This window comes from Lates calcarifer, linkage group LG14 (genome assembly GCF_001640805.2).
Source record: "Lates calcarifer isolate ASB-BC8 linkage group LG14, TLL_Latcal_v3, whole genome shotgun sequence".
Lineage (NCBI taxonomy): Eukaryota > Metazoa > Chordata > Actinopteri > Centropomidae > Lates > Lates calcarifer.
In genome coordinates this window covers 529,651-549,671 of record NC_066846.1, presented here as the reverse complement: position 1 = coordinate 549,671, position 20,021 = coordinate 529,651, and the positions used below count along the sequence as shown (strand labels likewise).

General features: G+C 41.2%; 1 protein-coding gene across 1 annotated transcript; it reads left to right on the top strand.

Moving 5' to 3' along the window:
* The first annotated feature begins 57 nt into the window (after window positions 1–57).
* Window positions 58–19,294, top strand: rab1ba (zRAB1B, member RAS oncogene family a). The gene is made up of 6 exons (XM_018693884.2): window positions 58–331; window positions 7,938–8,010; window positions 8,149–8,244; window positions 11,165–11,260; window positions 12,043–12,174; window positions 14,020–19,294. Exons 1-6 carry the CDS (start codon window positions 318–320, stop codon window positions 14,212–14,214), a joined length of 606 nt encoding a protein of 201 aa, XP_018549400.1. The 5' UTR covers window positions 58–317; the 3' UTR covers window positions 14,215–19,294.
* The last annotated feature ends 727 nt before the right edge of the window (window positions 19,295–20,021 follow it).

Here is a 20,021-nt window from a genome sequence, read left to right as displayed (position 1 = left end):
TTAGTTTTGTTCTGATTTGTCTGTAGTGCCACGTCATCTACGTCACTACCGCTCCTGCGTGGCCATCTTGAACCTCTCGCTAGCAACGGTCATAGAAAAGCAGAAAAGGGGAGTTAAATATACCAGCCTAACCTGACCGAAATAGGGATATGTCCGCTAGAGTTAAGGATATATGAACAATAACACAGTGGAACGACCAGGGGACAGTAAAGGAGACAGTACAACAGCCATCTGTGCCTCGGATAACCGGACCTTCAAGCCGGAGTAGGAAGGAAGAGTCGAGTCACCGACAGACAAAACATATCCAGAGTGAAACCATGAATCCCGAATAGTGAGTTTTACATGCAAACGCTCCACTGTGACGCCGTCTCAGTTGTGTTCAGATAGAAAGCATAATAATACGTTACATGGTTTATGGTGTTATTTTATGTAAATAATGCTAAGCTAAGTGTACAGTTGAATTTATTGGCAAAAATCAGCTAGCTTGCGCTGGTGAACAGGGCGCGGACTGCTTCTTTAATGTGTCAGTCTCGCGAACCTGTTTTGTCTAAATGTCAGCTGACAGCTTGCTCGTGCCTCACGGTGTCGGCTATGACACGCGGCCTTTCACGGGACAAGTAAAAGAACAAGCGACATGATCATCTGATGAAACGCTGCCGTACATTACTTTAGAAAATAGAATGGAAACGAATCATTATCTTGACAGTGACGAAACATAAAGTGGTGAAGTAACAGATGAGGGATTAATAAACTGGCCTGTTGATTTTTCTTATGCACATATTAATTTAAATCGTCTTCTTTATGGGCACAGTTGTAACTATACATGCTTAGTTTTAAAATTCAGACTTACAGTACGCTAAATTTACTATAAATGTAACATATCGGTTTGTGTTGTAAAATGTCATCTTTCAGAATGGTTTCCTTTTACTGCCATACGGAGGAACAGAGTGGACTATTTGCACTGTTTGAACATTTATCTATATACAGGAATATGTATAATTGCCTGTTTGGAGACGAATATAAACACGTTATCAGCCATTCGTGAAGGGTGCTGATCCTGTATACTCCTGTATCTGATGTGTCATTTCGTAAATACGGCAGGTAGCAGATGTTTGACGGCTGACCTGCAGCCCTTAAATGAGGGGACACCCGCCTGTCACCGAATCCCTCAGTCGATGCTGAAAAGCACACTGTTGCAGCGGCTGTCCTGCGGCTGACAGCTTTGAATTCTTATGGAACCCTGTCTAACTAGCTTAGCTAACAGCCCACACCCTTAGCTGACAGTCTTTACTTTCCTCTATGTTTACACATACTGTATGATCTAGTTGCTGATTGAGTAGGCCTTAATATCGCCTAGTAGTATGCACTATATCTCGACATGATAAATGCACTTCACTGGGGCTGGTCATTCACCAGGTTTTTAGATGAGGTGAACTTAATTAATCCCAGGGGAAATCTGCATCGTTAAAGCAGTAGCAGGATATAGAGGAGAGTATGTGTCAAGTATAGTCAACCATAGTAGAGAGAAAAAAAATTACATAAAGATTTTTTTTCATCATCTGTGTATTTACATGAGGTGTTTATAATTATATACACACTGTTGACAGGATTAATATTGAACATTTTTCCATGAAGTGTTGCACATATGTCGAGCAGTGGTGAGAAAAAGTTGTGTATTCCAAAGTAATGTATTATACATATTTCTAGACGTGTTTGTAGAGTGCCTGGTGGGTTGTGGGGAGCAGTGTTGTTGTACTGTCTGATAGCAGCGAGAAGAAAACATCTGTGGTTTTGCTCACTTGAAGATCACAGATGGGGCAGTCCATCACTGAAGGAGCTGCCTAGTGCTGAGAGAGTATCATACAGGGGGTGGGAGATGTTCTCCCTTAAGGATGAAAGCTTGGCCATCATCCCTCTCTTCCACCACTTCCACTGTATCCAGGGGGCTTCCCAGGACAGATCCTGACCTCTTGACCAGTTTAGTCAGTGTCTTCCAGTCTACTATTGAGATACTACTGCCCCTACAGAACACTCCATAAACAAGACTGAGTCAAAACCCAGACTATGGCTGGACTGTGTTGGATTTGCATTCTGCCTAGTGTCAGCTGGTTCTGCCATCTATCTGTTTGCTTCTCTCCTGCTCTCTGTGCTCTGTACAGTATTTAACAGCAGCTTTACAGATTCCCAGTAAAGCTGCTCTCATTGAAATGTTTCTCTGTTTCTTTTGTCACACAGTGGAACAAGTATGAAATAATGACTGACATTGGGCCCATTAAGATGGCAGTTACTTCCAAGTCATTTCTAAGCTGCTGCTCTGCACTGAGAAAATCCTGATTTTATAACAGTGACATTGTCTCACAAAATCACTGGGCATATAAGTTAAAGACAGCAGCTGTGCTGTTATTTTGGTTGTATTTACTTATAAAATGATGACTCAGAGAGAAAGTTAGAAGCTCATTCACATCTGTGTCAGCTGCCATTCAGCCATTACAGAGAGGTGTGCCTGCAGAGGGAAGGCCCAACTTTGGGCTCATGGTGCAATACTGGTGCCTTTTTTCTACAGAGAGTAGCTGCGGTTTGTCCAAAACATTGCTAAATTTGTTTCTATGTGTCCAAAGGGATCTGTGAATTTAGCAACAAAGATGATAAGGTGACAACTTTGCTTGTAACTGCTCCTCTCATAATGTAATAGAAGCTGTTTGCACCAATTCATTTTGAGAGAGCAATGGCCCGTGGGTAAACTCCAGTAGTCGGCCGGCTGACCAGTGGAGTAACTTCATCACTGGGACAGTAAATCCGTCAGTCAGTGACAGAGATTTGGATTTACAGGGCTGCTCCTGCTATCGTGGTTCAGCCAAAGTGGCTAATGCCACCACAGAGTCATAAAAGGTCTTAAGGATGTGCCCCCTGAACCCCAAAGACCTTGCATTTCTTGTATAATATTGTCCATCCAGTCCAGTTTATTGTTTAAGTGCACATCCAGTTTTTTTATGATTGTACAATCTCTGTGTTAATATCCTGAATGTGGTGTGGTTGGTGTTTGTGGTAATCTGCCACCAGCCAGCCAACAGTAGCCGAGTCATCTGAAATAGCTGAGTTGTGGGTAAATGTTGTAGAGCAGTGGTTCTCAACAGGGGGGCCTTGAGATGGCTGTGAATGTTATTAAGAAAAATACAAAAAAATATTCTAATGACAAAATAACAAGAGAAACTATCTAACTAAACAAATGTATCAATCTGTAGTGCTTCATGTGTATAAACTAACTGCCTAGCCCAATAATAACATATGAATAAACTGATCAAATTACAGTGTGGGGCAGTAGCATGGGCCCTGTCGTCCGGACCTTGGTATTTTTTCCCCAATGTGGATAAAAGTAGTGAACTGCTTAGAATGACTAACTCTGCTGGAGCAAAGACTTTAACACCAAGATCACACACATTTCCTTGCAGTGCTCGCACCAGGTCATGCCACATTTGTCAGGGATCCTGGACAAATGTAACATTTATTTCCCTGAACTCAGTAAGGGCGAAGCAGCTTCCTACCTCTGGATAAAGAACCTCTTTACAGAGAACATTGAGAACAAGCTTCCTGAGACATCATCATCCAAACTCTTGGAGGAACTTATTGACATCTCCTCTGATAGCACCTGGAGAGATTGTTTCAGTGAGGTGCCCTTGGAAACATTCTGGTGTGAATGTGGTGCTGCTGGGTACCAAGTATCTCATGATGCCATTGATACCATAGTAGATACCATAGTTGTTGATACCATTTTGCACCACATACCTGCGTGAAACTGGCTTTTCAGCCATGACGGCACTGAAAACTAGATACAGGGCCAAGTTGAGCCTGCAGGATGACATGCGTGTGGCATTGTCAAAGATCTCCCCACGTATTGACCACCTTTTTAGCCAGAAGCAGTAGACCTTACACTGAATGAGAAATGTCCTGTGCTTATTTGTGCTTATTTTCTGCATTTATTTTTAATGTTTTTTTTGAAATGGTAACTCAGTGCATTTTATTTTCTGTGTTTTAAAAATATAGATATATACATATTATTTGCTGTTTTTGCACTTTAATTAAGCTTCAGCACAACTAATAATTTTTTGGGGGAAACTGACAAACAAATATGCTATTTGTGTTAAGCGAGTACTAAAATAAAAGTTAGTTTGAAAGAAAGCACTTTTGTCATCATTGTAGCAAAAAAAAAAAAAAGTCTTTGTTTATATAGGGGGGCCGTGGAATTTTTCATTGGACACAGGTGGGCCTTGGCAGAAAGGTTGAGAACCACTGCTGTAGAGGATAAACACTAAGGGGGGCAGGACTGTCCTTCCTCTTGCGCCCTTGTTAGTCCTGGATCGAGGAGGTGAGGTGGTGATCCACCTCCATGCAATCCATTTACTCCCTCAGGAGTGATGGTCGTATGCCCTAGAGACATCAAAGATCATAGATTCTCTCAGTACATCCATGCTTTTCCAGGAGGGAGGGGGATATGTGGAGAAGGTGGATGGCTGCATCATCCACACCTATGTGTGGTACGTGAACTGCCGTGCGTCCATGTGAGGGTGTACCACAGGGCAGAGGTAGGCCAAGACCAGCCTCTGTTGTGGACTGCTTGTTGTGTCTGGAGGAGTGAGGCAATGCACAAGTGATGTGGTACATGGCAGGAGGGGGTAGTGTACCTGTGGGCTTGATAGTGTGTTCATGTTGGTGGGACAGTAAACAGAGGAGAGAGGTGAGGTGGGCTGGGTGTGGGTGGGGCAGATGCCTGGTCAAATCGTCAAATCTGTTAAAGAAAGTGTTCAGATCTCCTTCACTGGATTCCCTATTGTTCTGCTTATTGACTTTTTGGTACAAACAAACATTTGTCCATAATACCAATTACCGAAAGTTTGAAAGTTGGCTCCAAATCTGTGGTCAGATCCTGACTTAAATCATAATTTTGCCATTTTAGATTAAAGTTCTTGTGCTGTTTTTTGTTGTGGGATATTGTTTAACACTTGAAATGTTGCTTCTGTTATTAAATGAAAAAAAGGTTTTGCAGAAAACCCTTATCATATTCCTCAAAGTAAGGTTCTAGAAAAAGTTAACTTTTTGTATCACAATCAAAACTCAGGCATTGTTCTAGCACTAGTATTAAAGCCTTTCTAATGATACACAGCCCAAATTATCTGTCATAAAAAGATATTGATGTTGCTATGGTTACTGTTGTCAGCAGGTTCAATTAACTACCCACTCAGTTTAAGAATACATAAGACAGTGGCCATGGCTACATAAGACTACATGAGACTTTAGCCATGTTGAAATGTGACCTGGGCTAATGGCAACAGTTCTGCTGCATCCTGTGTTATTGAGATGTCAATTGATCAAATGTCAGGCTGTCAGGTCTCAGTTTCCTGTGACACAAGAATAGCACTGACATTAGGTAATTCTCCACAGCTGTCTGTGCTGTGTATGAAATTGTTGTGAGGTTGTTTTCCTCTCAGTGATTGGGTGAGCTGGCAGGTGGGGATGTTGTTTTGTTATTTTGAGAGAACTTGTAAGTAGCAGTGAGCATCAAACTTCCACACAAAAACATGAACTCAGTCCTGATCATATATGTATAGATTCATACATAATATATAGATAGATGCATATACTGTATATATACACTGATTAGCCATAACATTAAACCACTGACAATTGAAGTGAATAAAACTGATCATCTGGTTACAATCCAATTATTCTGCTGGGAAACCTGAAGTCATTCATTCATCTGGATGTTACTGGATACATACCACCCACCTAGGGTTTCAAAGGGGCAGAAAATTTCTGGTAAATTTCCAGATACATTTCAGAAACTTCCCATGGGAAGTTAAGATGGGGAAATTTTGGAAATATTGAAGTAGAAATTAGAAACTTGGGGTAATTTATACAAAGTGTACCATATTGACAACTGACTTGTTTCTGTACTTGTCTTGTTAGATCTCAGTGCTGCTTTTGATATGATTGACCATCACATCCTTTTACAGAGACTGGAGCATTTTATTGGCATTAAAGGTACCACACTAACCTGATTGAAGTCCTATCTATCTGACAGGCTTCATGTCCTGCATGTTAACAACAATTCCTCCATGTACACAAAAGTTAGACATGGAGTTCCACAAGGGTCAGTGTTTTGACCGATTCTCTTCACCTTGTATATGCATCCTTTAGGCAACATTATCAGGAATCACCCCATAAATTTCCATTGTTATGCAGATGATACACAGCTTTATCGGTCAGTGAAGCCTAATGAAACCAATCAGTTAGCCAAACTTCGGGGATGCCTTAGAGACATTAAAACTTGGATGACAAGCAACTTCTTACTTTTGAACTCGGATAAAACTGAAATTATTGTACTTGGTCCCAAACACCTCAGAAATACATTTTGAGCATAGTTACATTAGATGGCATTGCCCTGGCCTCCAGCTCCACTGTAAAGAACCTTGGAGTCATCTTTGACCAGGATATGTCCTTTAGCTCACACATAAAACAAACTTCTAACACTGCCTTCTTTCACCTGCGTAATATCGCCAAAATTAGACATTTTCTGTCTCAAAAGGATGCTGAAAAACTAGTTCATGCATTTGTTACTTCTAGGCTGGACTACTGTAATTCATTATTATCAGGCTGCCCCAACAAGTCTCTAAAGACGTTAAAAGACATATCTTGATCAAAGATAACTTCAAGGTTCTTTTACAGTTTACAGTATTTGAGAATTGATTTTTTTTGACAACCCTACTGCCTAGCTAGCTACTGTTTAAACACATTTTGATGTATTTGTGTATATATATAGATCAAATATATTTAGCCTGTAACATCATCCAAACTAAGTTGACTGGATGTAGTCCGTGGGCTTAAATTCAGTAGGTGTTCTAGAAATTATCTGTGCAGTAATGAAGGAATGCGCAGTGTGGGGAAGAAATTGAACTCAATTTACATTAAATCTGGTTGTTTCACCCAACATTATGCTGCAAGGTGTTTTTTTTCCCAACTACATTTAAATTCCCTGTTATAGGCTAACCGGTAATTCAGCTAATTTCCAGTTCACATTAATTCCCATGGAAAGTTTCCAACATTGAAAACAACAAAGAGCCCAAGGTAGCCTCCAAACTCCCCAGATCCCAATCTGATCCAGAATCTGTGGGACCTGCCCTTCCTGGAGGTCCTCCTTGTGCTGCTAAACAGCTTTGACCCGTCGGGGCATGGACACAGGGTTGAGGGTTGTGGGGTGGGACCTCCAAGGATCTGGCTTGATCCAGTGCATCCCACAGATGCTGGATCTGTTTGGGATCTTGGGAGTGTTTAGGAGGGTGGTACATGTATATATGGACAGAGTTTTGCTTGTTTTTTAGAGCTTTCAACCACAGCTGATGAGGACACTATGATGCAGTTGAAAGCTTCAGAAGAAGTTATTACAATGTGGATGAAACCACAGCTGAAAATAGCTCCAACATCTGCACTATTTCTGCCTGTTTGAGTAACATTTACTAAAAACTGCAGTGACCACCTTTTTAGGAAATGATCGAGCCTTTTTTAACAAATGAAGGAACCAATAAACTTTGAGCCTGTTGTCACACAGAATAGGGAAGTGATGTATAGAGATATGAACTAACATGTTGGTTTTTATGTTTTAATGGGATTTGTTGACAATAAGAAACACCAGATATATCCCTATCTAACATTTGGGAAGCGGTTTATTGTGTTAAATATGAAAGCATATTTATTCTTAGTAAAGTAGGGTGGAAAGAATTTGTAAATATCCATATCAATCTGATCTATGAGAAAGGTTGGTGTCAGAAGAACTGCTTCAAAGTTTGACACTGTCAGCTTGTATTGCTTTTATCAGCTGAGATATTGTACATGCAGTAAACTTAGAAATGTCCTCCTTGTGGTGACCTAGTGTGTTTTTATTTCAGTGACTATCTGTTCAAGCTGCTGCTCATTGGAGACTCTGGAGTAGGAAAGTCCTGTCTTCTGCTGCGTTTTGCAGTAAGTAGTTCTGTCCCACACTTCAAGACATGTTTTCCATCCCTGTTAGCCTCTTTCTGTTCCAGCTGAAACATTTGGTCTTTCCTCATACTGCTGTTGATCTGTTCCCACCCTGTTCTCTTCTCCCTCCACTCACAGGACGACACCTACACAGAGAGCTACATCAGTACCATTGGAGTAGACTTCAAGATACGCACCATTGAGCTGGATGGCAAGACCATCAAACTGCAGATTGTGAGCACACTCACACACTCATACACGCACATATGTCACTATCACAATGGGGGCAATTCATTGACATAATGCATTCCGCATTATGTCGCATTAGGGTTATGGCAAGGGTTATGGCAAGGGTTAGGGTTACCCTTGCCATAACCCTAGCCCTATCCTTAACAACTGAATGCCTAACCTTAACCCTAACCCTAAAACAAATTTTAACCCTTATAAAGCAGTCCTTAGCCATAGAGACCTCAGTTTTGGTCTCCACAATAACTGAGTCCCCATAGGTTTGTGTGTATTCAGGTTTACAGCCCCCACAAAAAGAGAACCCTCTCTGTAACCCACACCTGAGGGTTAGGCGTAGATCCAACTGTTGTTATCAAAACACAAGAGGTTTGCTGTGTGTGTGCATACATTTTGCATTCAGACCAAGCTGTAATTGGATCCAGTTTTAGTTTAGGGAACTGGTTGTGCCACCTCAAAGACATACAGTTTATTAAGCAGATGTAGCTCTGCCTCCACTGCACACAGTGTTCTTCTTTTTTAAGTGGTTTATAGATTAGTCTGTATGTGTTTTGTTGTAGTCATTTAGCCCATTCTCACTGCAGAAATATAACACCTCTAATCTGGAGCTTCCCATAGCTGGAACATTAAAGGTTCTTGTAAGGCTTTGCCACGAGGCTCTTCCTTGTGTTTCAACTGTATTTATAAACTGGGACGTATGCACTGAACAAAAGATCATTTATCATTTACCTGTTTTACTGTTGTGGCTGATGTATGTCATAAAAAGGCAACAGCAGGTCCCAGCTGCTATACCATGTCACAACTATCACTCATTTTTATATATGTGATAGGCTAGCGAAGTAAGCAACACAGAGGACAACAGTGGAGAAAGTGAAGTTGATATTGTTGATTTTCTTCTACACTGGGCTGGCAGGAGGCTGTCAGCTGCCCAAAACAGTGTTCAGCATGTCAGACCACTTTGTAGTTTGGTGATTTGCTCCACCACCTGCCTTGTGATCCTCAGAAGTTTCATAATCTTCCCATTTTTTTATTTTTTTCCCCTTGCAGGTGTTAGTGTGTTGTATCCTTATCTCTGTGAGATGCTGAGAAATATTTTAGTCTATAACCCCCTGACTACAGCTCCCTCTGAATGGCCTCAGAGAATGGTCTCTCCCCACAAACTGATGACAGGCGAGACATGTTATTTTGTCCATCAGTCATTCATTTTTAAAGTATGCAGTGTCCTATTCCTTATACAGTTACTGTTACTGTTACTGTTCTTGTTGTCATGTGACATCACATCTGTTTGACCAATCACATGAGACAGCACTGCCTCCAACCCCTGAGAGTACAGGGCACTATGGTTTAGTCTCTTCCTGAGCTGTGCTTAAATCTATTTTCAGAAAGTTGTCCTCAGAAAGGGCAGAGAACAGTTTTAACAATCAGAATTTATGACAATAATTACACATTACTTTTAGGACTGAATATCAGCACTGAGTTTGATTCGATTCAGTTCATTTAAATTATTGATGATTCTATTTCATCAGATGAATACCAAGTTGTGTTTTGTGAAACAGTAAACCTATTTCCCAGTTAGAGGACTGGACCAAGGATTTATTTTCCTTGGCAAGTGCAAAACAGCTAAAAATGATATCTGTCTATATTTTTAGAGCTACATGTGCAAAACAGTTGAGCAAGAATAATAAAATACATCTTCACAGGGACTGTCAGCAGCAGATGCTTCAGCCACAGTCATCCACTGTAATGATCACTGTGAGCACAAAAACTGGACAGAAACAGAGTCTATCTATTCATGTCACAGTTTATTGTGGAGCTGTCATGTCTCAAGGCAGCTCATATAGCATCTATCATGTACTTTTTAATTCAAAATTACCCTTTTGTGTACATTGTAATACCTGGCAGAGGCTGTGGCTCAGTAGGTAGAGCAGGTCACCCACTAATAGGAAGGTCAGTGGGTCAGCATGACTAGAAAGGCACCATATAAATACAGTCCATTTACCATTTAACTCCATTAGACATAAACATGTAGTGCAGCATACATGTGACATTTAGCACAGATGTACATGTTTACTGAAAAAAGGCACAAATGCAAAGATAGATATCAGGAGAATTGATATTAGATCATTGGATTATTCAAATTTAAAAAAAAAGTTAATCAGAAAATCTTTGCCTGGCTTCATAAATATTACTTGGTTCTCTGGCTTGGATAGGTTTACCAATTCAAGTTTGGTTTGTGCTGTCAGATGATTTACACCTTCCCGTAAGTGCAAAGGAAGCCGAGTAGAGGATGCTCACCTCAAATCACTGATGGCTATAATGCAGCCTCACAGCCAACTGCCAACCATTCAGAAAGTATATTGTGGTAAATTCAGCTGATTGGACATGATTTAGAAAGACACACACTTGTCTATATAAGGTCTCGCAGCTGACAATGATATCAGAGCAAAAACCAAGACAGAGGTCAAGGGAACTGTCTGCAGAGCTCAGAGACAGGATTATGCTGAGGCACAGGTCTGGAGGAGAAAACTTCTGCTTCATTGAAGGTTCCTAAGGGCTCAGTGGCCTCCATGATACATGGAAGTCTGGAACAACCAGGACTCTTCCTAGAGCTGGCTGCCCAGCCAAAGTAAGCAATCAGGGAGAGGGCCTTGACAACAGAGGTGACCAAGAACCTGATGGTCACTCTGGCTGATCTTTAGAGATCCTGTGTGGAGATGGGAGAAACTTCCAGAAGGACGCTGGAGGCTTTATCCTCTACTGCTAATCACTGTCAAACACTGTCAGAATTGTCAGAGGAAATTATTGAGAGGGGTACTCTTTATTGCCTGTGATGAAATAGTTGATGAACAGATTTCTAATCCCTTTTCTCTTTCCCTCTTTTTCTATCTCTGTCTCTGTGTGTCTGTCTCAGTGGGACACTGCAGGGCAGGAGAGGTTTCGTACCATCACCTCCAGTTATTACCGTGGAGCCCATGGCATCATAGTTGTGTATGATGTGACCGATCAGGTGAGTCAGTCTGGACTGATTCCTCAAAGCAGGAAATCAGCCAGAATATTTTGTGTTGTTACTTTGTTGAAGTCATTTACTTATTCTCTGAAATTGTTTTCAGTATAGCTACTCAGCACAGATGTTTGATTAAACACACAAACAAACGTTCCACTGTTTCTGGTCCCAGCATGAAAAATATACAGCTAGTAACTGACAAATATATTATTTTACATGTGATTTCAGCTTTTAGGAACTATATTAACCCTCCCCTTGCCCTTCGTATTCTGTATACTTTTTTCTTTTTACTATTCAAAAACAAAAGATAACCGCTTCAGAATCACGAATGTCATGCACAACAACAAATCCTACTACTGCACACACACCTCATGGTTAGATGAGTCAGGTGTGGAAGAACTTGACTGGCCCGTACAGAGCCCTGACCTCAATCCTATCAAACACCTTTGGAATGAACTAGCACAGAGATTGCGGGCCAGGCCCTCTCACCCAACATCTGTGACTGACCTCTCAAATGCTCTTCTGGATGAATGGGAAAAAAATCCAAAATGACCAGAGTTGAATCACCTTGACGCAATCTCAATAAATAGTGAACATTTGAGCCTTTAATGTTGGATTTTATTAGATTGTCCAGGTTTGAATAATATTTCACTGTTTCCTGTAACTTTCAGAGGAATAGTTCTCCTGAGTACCACTGCCCACTCATAAAGGTGTTTAGAAAATGTGTAAACTCACCCTGTGGTGAGCTCCAGTGTCATGCTGATTTTCTTGTTCTCATTGTGCAGGAGTCCTATAACAATGTGAAGCAGTGGCTTCAGGAAATTGACCGCTATGCCAGTGAAAATGTCAACAAGCTTCTGGTGGGCAACAAGTGTGATTTGACCACCAAGAAAGTAGTGGACTACACAACAGCCAAGGTACGGCTGCTTTCTGTGCATGAAGTAACCACATGAAGTGATAAATGTTGACTTTTTAGAGGGAGATAAGCACATTTTTAGCTCTTTAATTGACTCAATTGCAGTCTAATAATATAGTATATATAGTCTAATAGAATAAAGACTCATAAAACAGTGAGGGTTGGTGGAATTACTTGTTGTAGTATGGCGCACTTGGTAAAATCAGTTTATGCTAGATTTCCACAGCACAGATCATAGATGAATTATGGGCTCAGACTACATTCTGAAGTCATTGTATGGACCTCCTACTCAACTCACACCCACCAATCTAATTTTTACTATTTCAAATGTATAAAATGTCATTACATTGTACAGCTGTACAACAGTACATTGAGTCACTCAGCAACTCACTGCAGAGTGCTGAATATGACTTGACTGCTGCTGTACTGATACATTTTACTGCTGTGGAATATTGTCAAGACAACCAGGACACATGGAGGAAATGTTGAGTTTCTATGAAGCAGGGAACAAGGTCATTTAGAAATTAAGGCCTCTGTTCAATATAAGCCTTATAAATCTATAAGCCAAGTAAAGGCCTGGTTCTGTTGGACATTGAGGTAAATAAAAGCTTCAGAAATTGGAGTAATCATGTAGGTAAATTGTAATTGTACCAATAAAACAGGAGCAATGGTAAAGGGAATACCATAGCCTTAACTGGGAGTTACAAACTGAAGCAGTGCATTTCACAGTTGGTAAAGCTTCAGCTGTCCTGAAGACTTTAAAATGTACAGCAGAAAAGTGTCCTGCTGCAGGACATGGTGTAGGGTGGTGTGTGCAGAGATGGTGTAAGAGTTTAGACATTTGATCCACTGAATTAAACTGTCACCATTGGAATGCATTATAACGTACATGAATTCAGCCATTCTCTAAGGAAAAGGACGAAGTAGTGACTTCTAACAGCAGACATTTCAGGCCTACAGAAGGTTTAGGCTTTGATACCTAAAGAATCAGATAATTGGTGTAATATCACTTTAAAAGCTCAGCCTGATGTCATTCCATATTTTCAACAAATCCCATTAAAAGAGCAAAGCTAACTAAAGAATTAGTGTGTCATTAAATACTACTGACTTGTGACTGATTGTCTGTGGCCCACAGCTTCAAGCCCACCGGCTCCAACTGAAGATGTAAATATTAAGAAATGGCTCACAGATATATAGTATTAATAGTTCATTTGTTGAGTACTGTTTTCACAGGCAGATTAATCCACATTTGGAGCGGTAGTGAGTATTTGGGGCAGTGTGTGAATTCTACTGACGGTGTGTGTGGGATTGAGTCATCATAAATTACAGTGTGTTTGTTCATGGTGATGCAGGAACATGTGGCTCAATGATGTGTTTAGTTTTCTTACAACAATAGGGCTCTATAGCACAGAGGACTACTGAGCAGAGAAAATTGTATATTCTCCTCAATTCTGTCAAACAAGTTTCAACCATTATGGGCCACTGAAGCCTATATGATAACTTCTGCATCCACTCGCAAGGTCAAAATTTCAAGGAATAGTTCCAAGTGCCCATCAAATTTCAGAAACCCCAGGTTGACATCTGTCTTGTTTTATCTGATTAACAGTCCATATCCCAAAGCTATTTACTTTTCAATGTTATAAAAAAGGTAAGTGGCAAATACACATGAGGAGTTGGAACCAGATAATGTGTGGTGTTTTCCTTTGCACTGACTGCACGTGTGGAGTCTGTTGTCTGCCCTGCTGTCAGTACAACAGAGACTTAAAACTTCACAGCCTGCGTCTGGTCTGTGATAAGTTTTGAGTGAAATGTTTTACTATTAATTTCCTCTTTTCTTATCTGGCAGGAGTTTGCTGACTCTTTGGCTATCCCCTTCCTGGAGACAAGTGCTAAGAACGCTACCAATGTAGAGCAAGCTTTCATGACCATGGCTGCAGAGATCAAGAAACGCATGGGCCCCGGGGCCACAGCTAGCGGTGACAAGCCCAACTTGAAAATTGAGAGCACCCCTGTCAGGCAGTCTGGAGGCGGCTGCTGTTAAAGGACCCCTCGTCTCCACCACACCAACCATCCCCCCCAGCATCTCCACACTGACATTTCCCTTTCTTCTCCTTCTGTGTTCCCTCCCATCATCTCTGCCACTCCCACTCCCCACCATTCCACCATGACATCCTATGATCCACACCCAGCTCTCTGACCCCCCCTCTGTCAGCTTGCCAGGAGATACACGATGGCTAGGCAAACAGAGGAGTAAACTGCAGGAGAGATTGGAGAATAGATTGGAACTTTGTGAGGGTTAATTCAGGCTTGTACACTCACCAGATACAGAGAAGAAAGCAACCAGTGTGTGAGGGGGGAACAAAAACACACACCAAAACAACTTATACTTTTTGCCAAGAGGCTAGAAAGAAAACAGGTATGGGGGAAGATTGGTATTGATTTAGAGTGGCCTGGCCATGACTTACCTGCACAAACACACACACACACAGGTGCAAAGTGTTTGAGTTGGGCAGTGTATATGCTCTGCATGCAGTAGGAAGTGTGCCTCAATAGCAGCAGCCTTCAAACAGTGACTCATCATTTCCATTCATTGAGGAGGAGCCAGGGAGAGCCTGCTCGTTGAGCCCCCTCTCCCTCCATTTGTCCTCTTCCACATTTTCAATTCTTACTTTCCTAAGGTGTGTTCAGATAGAAAGTGAAGCAAATTTTTGCCTCATCTGTTTTAATTTGATCACTGGAACACTGGACCATATTGACTGGCTCCAAGCAGCCAGTGTATCAGCTTTACAGACATTAGCTGTAAGCTAGCTCAAAATGGACACACTGAATGTGTGTATGGGAATGTGCCTCTTTGTGTTGAGTTCACACTGACTGATTTTTGAAGTCAATAGGAACTCTGGTTCTTTGTGTTATTTCCCTCCAGTTTCTCAGCTTTTTCCTCTGGCCTGTGTGTCTGAAGCAGAGCTCAAACTCCAGCTCAAACTGAAACATCAGCATAGATAAGCCTTCTACTCAGTTTGTAGCACCCCTGGCAGGCTCTCATTTAACTGCACTTACTCATTTTTCTATTGACCTTTTATGCAATTACATTGTCTATAAAATTAGCATCATGTTCTGTCTGAACACACTTTGAAGTTCTCATTATGCTTCAAACCAACCAGGTCTCTCCTCAATGGGCTTCATGGTGTTGTACTTGATTGTGCCCATGTAAAGTCAGAAGTAGTGGTGTGAAGACTGAGAAAAGTCTTCACACCACTACGACCTGTTGCCTACACCAAAGTACATGACTGTGGGATTAAAGTTACAAAAATTGTCCAACGGGCCTCCCAGACTTCGTGTCTGAAAAGGGGGATTCAGACTGTAGTACAAGCTTTTTGAAGCAGTACTGAGGCCTTTAGTGCCTTGACACAAAAGAAAGTGGGAGAGTGACATTAATTTCTGCATCCACGCAAAACCCAAGTCTGAACCAATAATGAGATCACATACTGGAGGAAGATCTACATGCAGACGGATTGTAGGTAGTTTGACATAAGCATTAAGCATGGAATTCCTTAACCAAACTCCCCTCCGCTACAGTTGACGTAGTAGAGGAGCATGGAGACTCAGCTAATTCCACATGTAAACATTGGGGCTGGGATGGAGGTGCTGGATGTGCGAAGTGTAATATATAGTGTTAGTTTTTCTTTTTAGTCTTCAGTCTTTAAAGGAATAATGTCACGTTACAGAAAGAACTATGACAGAGTGCTGTGACATTTAGCACAGTGACCTCCTTGAATGACACTAAATATTACAGTTAGAGGGCAGATGGCTTGAGACACAGATGACCAGGCATGATAAAAGTGGTGTAGGGGCCTCTGAGTAAAAGAGAAGCAATTGGCAATATCCTGCATTGATCGTATAAGTAGTGTTTTATTATTGTTGTAGTTTTATTGTTTATTTTTCCATTGATACATCTGATGGAGACAACTTGTACAGATTGCTTAAAGTCTCATTCAGTACATGACAGAGTATGTTCTAGGATGTTGTTTCATTCATGCTTGTTTGCAGATGAAGCTGGGGTGGAGATGTGGTGTGGGTGTGTCTGTTGGCTAAGGGGGTGGGGCTTACAAATGCTGCTGTTCCTTCCCTGAGATGTTTGACAAACATAGTTGTCTCCCACTCGTGGCCACACTTGTCTTTTATGTCCCTGAGCATTTCTGGTTCTTTTTCAGACACTCTAGTGCTCCAGTTTGTGCCTCTCATGTAGTTCTTTTAACATTTGAGCCTCTTACACTGATTATTAAGGCCTCAGTATACTTCAAATGAACTAGGTCATACAGAATGTCATATGACAGCATCTACAGGCAAAGACTTTTACACCTGTTCCGAATGGCCACACTTGAAGGTGAGGCATAAAGCAATCTTAAAGAGGGGCGAGATAAAGCTTACACATGGCCAGAGCAGTGTGAACATTTTATGTGAGTGAAGTAGTTGATTGGAGGGAAGTTCAAACCTACCTGCTTTCACAGCTTCACACATCTGACCAATCCCTGTGTGAGGTTACAGAATTTGACAGATGCATCCTGTCTTGATTCTTGTGATGTAAAGGAGGATTCAGATGCTGTTAAATGACTCAACAAGCTCTTTGTTTGAAGCATACTGATGCCTTTAAACTCAGGACTTTACTGTTTTTACTCTATTGTTTGAAGAAATATCCATAGAGACATGGACACTGGAAGACTTTCCTTGTCCTTTGAGAATTGTAGGAATGTTTTCAAATGTGTTTCAGGTGAGATTTTTGGACCAGTTACCATTTTTTACTTGTATTTGAGCACGAAAGTAGTTTCTTGATGTCAGGATAATCTTAACTCAAGGCCCATTTACCATTTTTTCCAGAGCTCCCACCGTCCCTCTCAGCTCACACTCTGTAGAAGCCGGTAAGTGGACCTTGAGTTAAGTTTTTTGTCACAGTAAGCATATTTATTTCTAATGAAAACAGTGGCTTAGTTCTCTAAATTAAATGCAATCATCGTCCATGTCAAAGCCTCAAAAGTAAAATATGATGATCACATGTAGAGCTGGGTGGAAGTGGAAGATTTTAGATACCAGCACTGATACAATACTTTTCCTAAATAGTCTAAAACTGGCAAAGTAATGAGCATAAAGTGTAGATATTGAAAAAGTAGTTTGCAAAAAAAAACTTATCTCAGAAGTCCACTTCCTGTTTTTTTGTTTGTTTGTTTGTTTGTTTTCCAGAGCTTTCTCCCCTCATATACAACCTAAGTGTGGCGCTTCAGTCATGTAACAACAGCTGAGCAAACTCCATTAGCTCATAAAGACTGTACAGTGTGGTAGAAAGTTCTGGAAGGGCAGCCTTGACCTCAAGATAAGATGTTTTTGTCAAGCTGGCTAAATGATGATTTAAATTAGTAACTGATGAAAAATGAGTCAAGTAGAGTATACATTTCATTACTCCTTCAATACCAACTTTCAGTGCTTGGCACTTTTCAATACTTGACACACAGACACATCTGGTCAGTACCAAAATGCCCAGTACCTTTATTACAGTAGAGCAACAAACTGGCGCTAGCAGTTTCTCCTCACTGTATGAGACATTCATATACAGATTTAATTACCTGTTTGCATCAGACATAGGCTGTTTGCCATGGCTGCCAATGGTTGGCATAGCAATGCTGAAATCAGAGACAGGTATAAGGCTGTTTACATGCCTGGAGCTCTGAGCAGCTCCCTGCCTCTCAGGGCTGTGTTAGGTCTCAGTGGTATTCAGGGAAACTGGAAGGAATGTGAGGAAAAGAGGGGCCTCTACCCTTCAGTGACAGCTCAGCATCTGACATGAAACCTTTTACCCCCTCTAAAAAGAGCTGGAAAATGTGGTGGTGGTGTTGTAGAAAGCTGGTTCCGCTATAAATACTGAACATACTGTGTTCGAGTAACATCAGGTCCTTCAGAAAACTCCCTCTTGTAGTTCCCTCGATAACCTGTGGTCTAGTTGTAACCAGCAGGGAGATCTAGATTCAGGTCCAGGCCATAGGCAGTTTGATCATGCACGTTGTGTTTGTCGGCGTCCGGAGGATCAGGGACTGACTGGTCTTGGTTTGCTGACCGGATATGAACTCCCTACTCTCCCATCCAGCCAACCACGTCACTGCAGCTTGAAGAATTTGTCTCTGATCAGCCCCTGTACTCCGATAAGGGAATCTCAGCCAGGCTTTGGTTGCTCTCCTGGGTCTCAAGAATTACTTGTCAGCATTTCAGGTACAGTGCTGCCTTTGGCTTTGGCAATGTGTCACAAATAAAATGCAACTGCAGAAGTGCAATTTCAGCTCCTGAACATATAGATGAGTCCATGTTATGTTGACAACAACAGCCTTCCATTTGTGAAGCCTCATCACTGATTTCTGTGATTAGTTCTGGAGCGGTCAGAGTGAATCAGATGTGATGAGTTGTGATCATGTTGCCATCACCTGGAGCTGAGTGGAGTGTGTCATCATCAGGTTACACAAATATTTTTATCATTGTGGAGATAAAGTGGAATGGTGCAGTTTTCTGTGCAGGAATCTCACATTAAGAGGGAGGGAAGGAAGTGGCAGTGTGTGTGTATGTGTGTGTAGAGCGGGGCAGGGTGGTGTGTAACATTCCCCAGCTGTCTGGACACATGTTGGTATCCCAGCATCACGCCAGTCTCACTTGAGTAGATGCAGAACAAGTGATCATTTGAAATGAACACTCGTCTCTCACACATGTACTGGATATTTAGCGCTTTGATGACTGATTTCCTTTTTTTTAATCTTTCTTTCAAAAAGTCTTGATATTCTACTGATTTTAATGAATTCATTGAATACTATACTGTGTTGTCTAGTCCATCAAAGTATGAGGGGTCACTGGGGAGGGTGGGAAGTCTGATGTGGGTGGGGTTTAACAGATATAGGGTGAGGCTTTTGCTTCTGAATGTGATTCTGATGAAATAATGCTTGACTTTTTTTCTTTAGTTCTCTATTTGTATTTGGGTTTGTTTGTCATTTGCACACTTGTTTACTGCTGTTCAATGGCTTAATAAAGGCACTCACTAGGTGTTTGTTAATAAAAAGCAGTGGGCAGGAGTTTGCCTGTCCGTCACCTTCTGTCTTCCTTCTGTTTGGCTTGTTCACCTCGGTGCTGTCTCCCTGCAGAGTTTGATCATGTTCTTCTGTACATATACCCACACAATGATGAAAAAAGATCACTGTCAACATGAGAATGTGGTATTTTTATTTATCCTTACCTGGTGGGTTATGGAGGGGACACTAACCACTAACCCCTCACCCCCACCCCCCTACTCCCCAGTATCTGAAATAGTCCAATAGTCCTGAGTTGATAATGAATGTGTGACCTGTGTTCTGTTCACAAAGGCAGTGTTTTCCATGGAACTTTTAATCTCACAGGGGAAAAAAATAAAATCAAATATTAAATAATACAAATATGGGATGAGAAAAAGTTTATATAGCCTCCCCTGTTCTCCCCAGAACTTTAGACCACACTATATTTCCTAACTGGGACAGACATAGAGAACTTTTTATGCTGAGATTCAATATTAGGTGTAAGCTCTGTAACTGTATGTGTTTGTGTTGTTCTTCTCAGAGTGTAAAAGTATCTGAATCAGCTGTCAAAGTTACACTGAAGATGAAACTGAGAGGAAAAAAAGAACAGAATGGACATATATCATTAGTGTGGAAAAATCTGTTTAGGTCAGAGACTGTAAATGTGTTCTCTTACACAACTGGTTTGGTGCTAATCAATTATAGAAACAACTATGATCAAACACATCAGTATGATGTGAATGATGTTGATGCAATTCAGTATTTTGCTTTG